Here is a 10491-nt window from a genome sequence, read left to right on the forward strand (position 1 = left end):
TAACATAATATACACATTTCACCTTAACAATAGGCTTATATAATGACCTCTTCCAATTTTTATTTATGCATTAGAGATAGTGGGAGTCATTGAAAAGATGGTCAGTGATTTAACATTATGTAAAATGGCAGTTGATGAATTCCTGGTGCTTTTATGAATATTGGCATCTTATAGCCACCATTTTAACCACTAAAAATAGAACAAAATAAGGTAGTTGGTAAATACTGTGCGTGTGTGTCTATACACGCACACACTTTGCATGGATGGTTGTTGTACCTAATAAGTGAACGATCTATGCACATTCTTTTACATGCAAATAAAATGAAGGGGTTACTTCCTTGCATATTGCAGAAACGTACATAAGTATAAAAAGGATCAAATTAATAACACATGGGGGGACAAATCCATAAGCACTTAAATTCAAAAGTTCAGACACTTTGCCCTTTCCCGTGTCAAATATCACTACTCCTTTACTTAATGTGAAATATGGTATGGTTATTTTTCAAAATGAAACAGGCTCAATTTCATGTTCCAAAATTAGGTTTAAAAGTAAATGCAGATTCTGATTAAAGTCACTTTGTGTCACATTTAGTGTATAATCACATGTATCTGGTTTAATACTGCTTGTTTTTTCCATAAAGTAACATTTGTTCAAAGTCTTTCAGTGTAGCTAAGGCTGAAGTACTAATTTTCAATTATCTTACAATCACTGTACATATTTCAGCTCATACAAATTAGCAAACAGTATGGAAATAATCACTGCAACAGATTATCAGTAAATTAGAAACATAGCTTTACCAGCTACCACCTTTTTCTGTAAGTTTCATCAAGAGCTTCGGGTAAGCTTTTTCTTTCAGACGTGGGTGCAGACAAAGTCCTGCTCTCCCAGAAAGAAATGCATTCAGAATGTGTGCAATATGGCATTCCTTTTGTGATCCTCAGATTAATTCTGATCAATTTTCAAACAGATGCCATTACAATAGCTGAGAAAATGCATACAATATGGAAGTTTGATCTTTAGTACACCAAAAATATATAAATTTGCAGAAGATATGGGCTTTAGTCCTTACTATGTCTTAGAACTTCTGTTTCTTTCTTTGTGCACAGACTAGAGGATTTGGTGCAAGGAAAGTGAGAGGTGGCATGCCTTTCACTCGTAATTGTGACTAACTCTCTTCACCTCAGTTTGATCAGTGGCACTCAAGTCAGGAGGGACTGCATACCACAACTTTGCCTGCATATCCCTTTAGGTTGCATCCCCCTCTTTAAAAAAAAAAAAAGGTAACTAAATTGAGGCACCTGTCATTTTCCATAGCAAAGTATCTTTTCCTTTCACATGAGCTCATTTCCTGGTTCAGTTCTTTATCTCCTGCAAATCTCACCTCTGTAGAGAGAAATTATTAAAACTAGTATGTTAATACGAGAACAACCTCCCTCCCCGAACGCTGTTTTTACGTAGCTCTCATGCACACTGCAACTCAAGCAGTTTAAGGATCAAAGTCCTTCATTTCAAAAGGGATATCTACACCCAGGAACATCAAGCTAGTTGCAGAATGTATCCCTCTTGTCCTATAGCCGTTAAAAACAGGCGTAGAGAAGTAACTAAAAGTACATCTACAGAGGGATGAAAAACCCGTGGCTGGCCCAAGTCAGCTAATCTGGGCTCAGGCTGTAGGGTATCGCTGTGTAGACATGTGCACTCAGAGTGGAGCCCAAGCTGTCAAACCCTCCTCCCTCACAGGCTATCAGTGCTTAGGCTCCAGCCCGAACCCCACAAGCCCAAGTCAGCTCACCTCGGCCACCAAAAGTTTTTTTTTCCCAAGCTCTGTGTAGATGTACCCTAAATGCCCTCTTCTGCATCCTGGTATGATGTAGGAGCCCCCTACACTGATGGAGTGCCACAGACAGCAGTAGGACTCTACCACAGAAACTCATTACAGAATCAGGCCCTAAATGAATAAACCTGTTCTCTGGCAATTATGTCAGACTGTACTGCTGGTATTACCAAACAGAACCAATAGTTGAAGCTGTATTACACCGCAGAATACTGTCATCATTGCTATTGTATCATCATTAATACAGCAACAGGCAACTCCAATGAAACCTTATTTCTCAAACAAACACCCAAGACAAAAGGACACTAATCAAAGAAAGTAGTGTCAGAGGTTTGACAACTACAATGGAAGGAGAGTGGGTTCACAGAATATTGTAAAAGGAGGTTGGGAATTACATTTATTTTCATCCAATGCATCTGTTTATATTTTACCCCCAAAAAAATTACACTCATGCCCATAAAAATGTCATCCATGGCATCTGAAAGCAAGCACTATTTTTTTCTTTCATCTAAAAGGGCTTTTTTAAAATCATAATACAAAAATCTGTGCTGTAAGCAGTCCTCCACTTTGCACTAACAAAAAGGCTTACTGTACTTTAAATACAAAGACTTAGTAGACCTGAAGTTATGAGCCACTGGATTTAACAAACATCATTTTATAATTGCTTTTCACATCTTTCTTGCTTTCTGGATCATCAGCTTCACTGTCTTTTTCAGCAGATTGCAGTTCTTCTGCAGATTCCTCTTGCTCCGACTCAGAGTCACTTTCAGAGTCCTCTGGACTTTCAGGTTCAGGAGAGTATCTGTTCACATCATCTTGTCCTTCAGCCTCCTCCAGCTAGAATAAAATTCAGATTACAAAAGGAAGCTAAATCATTCCCCCAAGCAACCTCGAAGTTTGCCATTTAACAAACAACTTCAATGACTTTTCACTAGTTGCTACATTGTTCCTTTTGTGTTAGTGGCTGAAGATGGGACATGAGATTAAATAACAGAGGTACCAGATAAAACCCATCTCTATCTTTAATAGAGAGGATTAGTCTGTCAGATACTGGAATGACTGATTGATTGTCAATTTCCTTAATGACATCTGAATTACAGTGGTAAATGGTACTAAAGTTCTAGGATCCCTTGACATTACTAATGCAGTAACTGGACCATCTCCATTTTGTTTGCTAACATTTAAACAGCAAAGGAAGTAAATTTTTAAACAATAATGCTTTATGCTGGGAAGGATTTTTTAAGCAGGAATGTGTGCGCACACAATATGCAGCTACTTTGTGGTTGACCACTAGCCTCATATTACTCATCATGAAGGAACCAACAAAGAGAACTTGGAAACATTATCAAATGCAATTGAGCATGCAAGGTTTTTACTGCTTCGTTACTTCTTTAGCTTTGGTAGGAGTTCAGAGTCATGCTTGGTGCAAGAGAATTGTTGCCATACTGTAGCCAACTTTAACATGAACCACATTATTTTTATATGAGGGTCATCAGGGACTTGTGTGCAAGACTGCAATGCTTTGTAAACCTGACACTATTTGGCAAATACAGCACTTAGAACCACGGAAGAAATTCTCAATGCGCAATCTGATAATGATCAGAGGGGTAGCCGTGTTAGTCTGGATCTGTAAAAAGCAACAACGAGTCCTGGGGCACCTTATAGACTAACAGACATATTGGAGCATGTGCTTTCTTGGGTGAATACCCACTTCGTCAGATGCACATGGTGGAAATTTCCAGAGGCAGGTATATATATGCAGGCCAGAATCAGTCTGGAGATAATTTATTTAACTGACCTCATTATCTCCAGACTGATTCTGGCCTGCATATTTATACCTGCCTCTGGAAATTCCCACCACATGCGTCTGACGAAGTGGGTATTCACCCACGAAAGCTTATGCTCCAATACACTGTTAGTCTATAAGGTGCCCAAGACTCTTTGTTGCTTAAATCTGATAATGATGGGCCAATACAGGTATAGCTTCTATTTACACAAAAATGCCTTTCTAAGGGAAAAAGTGCATGTGTGTTTGGAATAGTAAGAGTTTGCTAGAGTGGCACAGGTTCCTTAACTCAAGTCTAGCAATCTCAGAAAGTTTTCTACAATTATCAGTATTCGCTCTGACCAAGAGTAAACATTCACTGATATTTCAACCTCATGCTCAAATATCTTGTTTCGAGGCGTCAAAGAGGTACGATAGTTTCATAATTTTATTTTGTCTTCCTTCACTTTTCTGTGTCTCCTCCAGACAGTGGGGGCCCTATCCTTTCCTCCCTTGAGACTGCCTCATAACTATATGACTGAGGAGAGATAGGATCATTTGAAGATTTCATCTGTGTCCAATAGTCAATTCCTACCTCTTCCAGATTTCCTTCTCCCCACCCCTCCTCATGCATTAGGACTACACAATATAATTATAACTGGAGCACGCAATCATAGCACCTCAGGCTCCGACTGCACCCCTTTGAGCTAAAGCAGTTTAATCTGGGTCAGTACATGAAGAGGAAGCATCCCCCAACCTTTCCTAGGGACTCTCAGGAAATGGGGCTAGCAATTGGGAGGGCACTCCTCTGAGTTAGCACTGAATGGATACCCCTAGCTTGTCTTAAGGCATTATGCTACTCTCATGTGGGTGCTGGGTTTTGGAAGATATAAAAAGCCTTAACTATTCTAGTCATTCCACAGCAGGTGCGAGTCCCATAATTATTTTGGTTCATGTTCTGTTTATTTAAATTTCCCTGGCAGTCAATTGAATAAAATATTCTTCACTTCCTATGCTAAATTGTTGAGTAGAGCTGCTATGTACTGTCAAGTCACCTGCTATGTTACATCTCTGAGGAGCTTAACATGATCTAGCTGTACATACTGTAGAGTATGAATGTTTTCAGGTGTTCAAGAATTCTCACTGGTACCTCTGTGTCCAAGCACAGGAAGCTCTTGGCTCTTGTAGATTTGTACTTGGTAAACTTATAGGGGCACTCTGGGATAGAGTAAGTTTGACATGTTGTAAAAAAAATGGCCATGGGATGTTTGTCATTCATTCTCTTTGCCCACTGGAGCAAGCCTGTCTGCGTCAATAAGAGTAAGTAAACTACTACCTCACTGAAACCAAGTCCACAGTGTCGTCGATTTCTTCCAGACATAGTGCTGTCCATGCTTTGCTGGAACTGAGACTCTAGGTCTTCATTCATTTTCTTGTCTTCTTCCCCTGCATGTCCAGTGTACTTGGTTATGGTTCAGTCAAATTAACAAAAACATCTGATTACACAAAATTACCAGATCTTTAGGATTTAGCACTGTATGAAAATATTTAATGCAATTTATTGGGTTGACTATATACGGCACAGTGAATACACCATCACCCTTGTAAAGTTATCTTTACCTGGAGCAATTAATTGTTCAACTCAACAGGCAAGTAAAATAATCTCATTCCACCTTTACTACAATACAAGAGTATCAAGTTTGCCACAGGCTCAATATTGTACCAGGGGTAGTACTATAAACAGGGTTTAGTAGAATGTAATACTACCTTGTAAAATCAACCACGTGTCTGCACTAAAACAGTTCATTTTTAACATTACCCCATCCTGCCACTATTGCCATTTTTCATAGCAAGATGAAAATGTTATATTAGAGCAGGAGCTTCAAGACATTCATTTGTGCAGCAAGCAGTCTCTACACTGGCAAATCAAGGCACTGCAAACCAATGGTTAAAATGAAGTAGCGCACACATACACAACAGTAAGTCAGAAGTTCACTACTGGACTTAACTTGCTACATTTTAGATGAACTACCTGTGTTTGGGGCCACTTCATCTCACACATTTGAATTCTTAACAGCATAAAACAGAAGCTGCTTAGCTTTCTTTTCCACCAGCCATGGGAAGCAATTTGAAAATTAGCTCTTTCTTATGTCCATTAAATAGATGCTTTCACATAGGCTATCCTGCTGCTTATTTTAATAAGTTATTACGTCTATCCAGGTACAGGCTACATTATGAAAAATGCAGAAGAACCCTCGGCCTAGTTTACTGCGAGAGAGAACTAGGGACTCCTAGTTCTACTCCCATCTGCCACTGACTTCCTCCCTTGTAAAATGAGAGAGAATTACTTATCCTTGCTGTGAGAATTAGTGTTTGTACGGTACTTTGAAGGTAACTATATACGTTTTTATTATTAAAGGAGGAAAAGACTGCCAACTGTGGGAAACAGGAGGAGAGGAGAAAAGGAAGATTACTTTACATACGAACAGAGGAAAGTGGTTGCTTTGGGCTTTTAGCAAGGAGCAGGCCTCTTGTCAAAACCTAATCACAACTTCCTGCTAGTGATCAATAATAGTACTTAACTCTTTCAGATATCCATCTATCTTTGTACAGTACTTTACAAAGGAGATAAGTATCATCAGTCACTTGCTCAAGGTCACCCAACAAGCCAGTGACAGAACCAGCTATAGAATTCAAGTTTCTCACATCCCAGTCCAGTGCTTTATCCACTAGACCACATGGCCTAGATCAGCTAAGAAGTTGTTACTACCAAGGCAAATTGGAGAAAAAAAATGTAGAGGAGTCTGGCAGTTCCTATTCTATACAGCTAAGAGAGGTTTTACCAAAGCTCTTATTCCAAACTTTGTCCAATTTCAAACTTGATAAAGTCAGATATCTTGGCTTCTGATAATTAATCATCAGAGTCGGACTATGGGAAAAAACAGACTTGCAGAGTCACCTACTGATTAGAAATAAGTCATAGTTTTGTATATCTTAGGTCCATGGCAATTCATCTCAAAGTTTGCTCAGTTTACAAGAAAAAAATCTTGCTTTGACTATCAGGACTACATAACCAACAGGGACTCTGAAAAGTCAAGCCCAATTCTGATTTATGCACAACATCCTCCATCAAAGGTCATCAGCTGGTAGTGTAACTGGTGATGATGCGTGAAGCATAATACACTGCACTCCCTCAGTCTGCAGCTACAGTCACTGTCTAACAGCAATAAGATTGTTTTGCTTCTATGTCAAGAAAAGGAGACAACATATGTGGACCCCAGTTTTGCAAAGCATTTAAGCACATGCAGAAATGCTTTGCTGAATCTGGGCAGGAGGAAGTAGACATGTGCAGCAAAACTAGGCCTTTTTCAGTCACTATACTGACTAGTAAAAGAGGATGAGATTATGCCAGTTCCCAGAATCTGACTTGTTTTCTTCAGCTTTAGTCACAAAATTGAAAGCCCCCACTGCAACGGTAGTGAAGGTACAAAGACTCAGCTCTGCCTCTCTAGATCAATGTTAGTTTACAGATTTCTAATTTGTATCAGCTATTAAACTGACCTGTTCTGAAATGAGAAGTTGATCTGTGGTCTCCGATAACAAGGCGGCCAGTGTGCTCTTTCTAAAAGAAAATGCAATTTTTTGTGAACTCTGACAGCTCTACCTACATACTAGAATTCTTGGATACACACACCCTACTGCGCACTATCAACAAGCTTTTTTTCAGGGGGGAGAGAACATGTATTAATGAGCTCTTTCACCAGCCAATGACTATCTGTTGACAAAGCTAGCTTCATTTTTACCTTCCACTGATCATATTGGAGGAAACCCCAGGTACCCTCCCAACCCCCAAATCTGTTCCTTTCCTTTTCATTTGCCAGTGTCACTCCAAAGGGATGATTACAACCCTGCTGAAGTTGCAGCAGGATGAGGGAAAATAGGTCACCTGAGCCCAATATTATAATGCACAATAAAGTTTCAAGTTACAACCCAGGTTTTGCCAATTACAGTAATAACTCAACCTTTCTTTGATTCCCCTAGAAATGACTTAGCAGCTCAGAATCCTCCCCTACACAACTTTATTTTCTGATTGTTTATTTACTTTTTGCTTTTCCTTCTCATTCCCTTACTGGACAGAAGACCACCTGCTGGGCTGAACTGATAGTTCCATAGGGCTGTATGTTCTTTTCCAACGAAACACCCACACAGGATAAGCAAAGATGTGGCCAATGTGCCTTAACCCACAGCCCTGAACGCGAGAGCCAGCACCATCTTCAGTTTCATTAGGAGCCTCTGTGGAAGCACAATCTGCACTTTATGTAAGTCCTTAGGTTAATCCAGGGTCATGCTACCATCCCCAAGAGCACTTAAGTTACTCTGTTAGGGGCAGAGAATAATGACTCCACCAGGTTAGGGAAATACAACATTAGAGAAAAATAATTAGTTTTTTTAAGGGAAGGCAAATTTTAATTTTTGCCTCCAATTTAACTAAAAGCCACCCCATCTAGTTATTGACACCTGTATAAAAGAAAAAAATTGCAACATTAAAAACTGTATTTTAGGCACATATGAAAACATTCAGGCTCCAATACTGGTCTCTCGTGAGATATGTGTGTGTGTATGTATCACTGGGTACCATCTACATTAATCGCATGAAAAACAAAACTTACAATACACAATGTCCACACATGTAAGTGGATTTAGATTTTGTCCTGCATAAGTAATTAAATTCCAAGCCATCTGATTGTGTTTGCTACTGAGTTACTCCAGTCTGGTTGCTGTTATATTTAGCCTTTGTATCTCATTCACCTGAAGCAAACTTTCACTTGTCCGGAGCCAACAAATTTGGGGGTTTTTTTGGTGAGTAAAACATTAGGCTGTTGATTATTCTCATAAGGGTGAGTAAGAAAGTGTTCCTGACTATTTTGCAGGCTGATCTAAAGATATAAGAATCTGGAAAAACAATGAATTAGAATCAGTAATTGTCAGAGGTGAAGTTGGAGCCCTTTTTTACTGCAAAGTAGTGCTACCCAGGCTAACTGTGGAGCAACAGGCCAATATGCTGACATTACATTTTACAGACACTACGTAGCAAGTGCTTTGGGGCCTTGAAATAACTGTAGATTATAACTACAACTGTTAAATGCAGAAATCCTGCCAGAACTAAAGTTATGTACAAAGGGATGCACAGATGAATGTAAGAATAATGTTTTAAAGAAAACTTTTACCTTCAAGCAAGCACTATCTTATCAATAACACTAACGCATCTTCACTTCCAAAAAGAACAGAAAACACTATGCAATAGATAATTAACAAAATCTCACCTTTCCTGCTCCCATAAGTCTCAAGAACTTTTGCTTTCTTTCTTCATTACCTAAGTCTACTGCCTCCCAGCTGCTCGATCCCTGCTGGAAGATAGAAAGTAATAAATTATTTAAAAAAAAAACAAATAGATCAGTTTCATTTAAAAGCATGTTTATATTAAATAAGATATTCCAAGTTATACATAATTTGAGCATTTTTTCAATGCACTATGATGCAACATTTACAATCATGCAATTTCAATACATGACTAGGGCCCCCCCTGGACCTGATCATAACTCACTCATTCAATAATGTCAACTTTGAGAAGTGTTTTAAGGACATGGGTTTTTTTTTTTTAAATAAATAGGCTCTAGTGGAGAGGGAGCAGGAAGGACTTTTAATAAACTAAACAGACTTAGATGCAGCCTCAACGGTGGTCAACAGGCACTATAAAAAGATGATCTTGCAACATCAACAAGCCATTGAATACATTTTTAAAATGAAAGAATGGATTCTGACTTCTGGAGCCATTTGCAGAGAGATAACATATCTAGCAAGAATAAACCCATGAAGAACTTGCATAGGGAGGAAGACAGAAAACTGAGCTCCAGCAAATGAAAAATAATCGTACAGTTAACTAACCCACCACCTTTGAATTTGATCAAAATTCACGCCTATCAACTTATCAAACAAAATCTTGAAAACGAACAGAGATTTGGGCCTCTTCAGGAGGCATAACAAGCACTGAATGGTACCAAGCCCAAACCAGCGGCTTGCAGGCTGGGCTAGTAGTGGCAACCGACCACGTCCATTATACAGCGAGCACGGGGCATGAATGCAGCAAACAGCGCTCCCAGCACCGAGGCACATCCCCTTTGACCCGACTACTCCCCCGGCTGCTTAGGGAGGGAGGGAGGGCGGCCTTCCCAGCAGGGGCGAGTCCGTTCAAGCTCAGCCCAGTGAAAAGCCTCGGGTGCCTCCCCGCCACCAGGCAGCGTTAGAGCCTCGAGAGGGGGACGGGGCCTGGGTCATTTCACTGACCTACAACAAGCCGATCAGCGCCTGCCAGGCGAGAACAGCCCCCCCGCCCTCACCCCGGGGCAAGGGGATAATCTCCCGTCCCCGCATCGCCCCCGGCCCCCGCGCGACTCACATCGGGGGAGGCCGCTCGCTTCATGCCGTGGCGGGGCTGCGTCTCCCTGGCCGAACTCATCTTCCCTCAGGCTGCGGGATCGGCGCCCAGGCCGCGGCCCTTACGTCTTCCTTCGCGGCCTGGCTGGCGGCAACACGGCGGCAGCCCCCGCGAGCAGGTCAATATCCCGGCAGGCGCCAGGCACGCTGGGAGTTGTAGTTCTTCTCTGGTGACTCGCACTGGTGGAGGGCGGGAGAGACTTCACGTCCCAGAATCCTCTGCGACGGGAGAGAGGCCGGTACCGGCCCATGATTGGCCAAGGGGCAAAGTGTCCCGGTCCCCGCGGGTGGTGACGGTAGCGGCGGAGTAGCCGGCGGCTGCTTAATAGCAACACGCGGAGGCTGTGAGGAGCGGGTTCGAGTCCCCGGCCCGCTGGCGTAACAAACTCGCCATTT

At 41.2% G+C, this 10491-nt stretch overlaps 1 protein-coding gene across 2 annotated transcripts; it reads right to left on the reverse strand.

Annotated features, from left to right (window-relative positions):
* Positions 1-587: 587 nt before the first annotated feature.
* C4H11orf58 (chromosome 4 C11orf58 homolog) lies at positions 588-10236 on the reverse strand. 2 transcript variants are annotated; one of them, XM_054025437.1, is made up of 5 exons: positions 10058-10236; positions 8925-9005; positions 7162-7222; positions 4937-5046; positions 588-2672 (listed from the first exon to the last, which is right to left on the reverse strand). In XM_054025437.1, exons 1-5 carry the CDS (start codon positions 10115-10117, stop codon positions 2460-2462), a joined length of 525 nt encoding a protein of 174 aa, XP_053881412.1. In that variant the 5' UTR covers positions 10118-10236; the 3' UTR covers positions 588-2459. The 2 variants fall into 2 exon arrangements, with proteins under 2 accessions (XP_053881412.1, XP_053881411.1); XM_054025436.1 differs by having other exon boundaries at positions 8925-9008; positions 10058-10235.
* Positions 10237-10491: the final 255 nt, after the last annotated feature.

The sequence above is a fragment of the Malaclemys terrapin genome, chromosome 4, assembly GCF_027887155.1.
Source record: "Malaclemys terrapin pileata isolate rMalTer1 chromosome 4, rMalTer1.hap1, whole genome shotgun sequence".
NCBI classification, from domain to species: domain Eukaryota; kingdom Metazoa; phylum Chordata; order Testudines; family Emydidae; genus Malaclemys; species Malaclemys terrapin.

Bases quoted from the DNA above. Each gene is read 5' to 3' on its own strand.
- C4H11orf58 (XM_054025436.1), bottom strand. From the start codon at position 10,117: ATGAGTTCGGCCAGGGAGACGCAGCCCCGCCACGGCATGAAGCGAGCG. The intron at 5,047-7,161 runs GTCAGTTTAATA...CTGGACATGCAG, and splicing joins AACTTCTCATTTCAGAACAG to GGGAAGAAGACAAGAAAATG. The intron at 2,673-4,936 runs GTAGTAGTTTAC...ATTTTATTCTAG, and splicing joins GTGGACTTGGTTTCAGTGAG to CTGGAGGAGGCTGAAGGACA.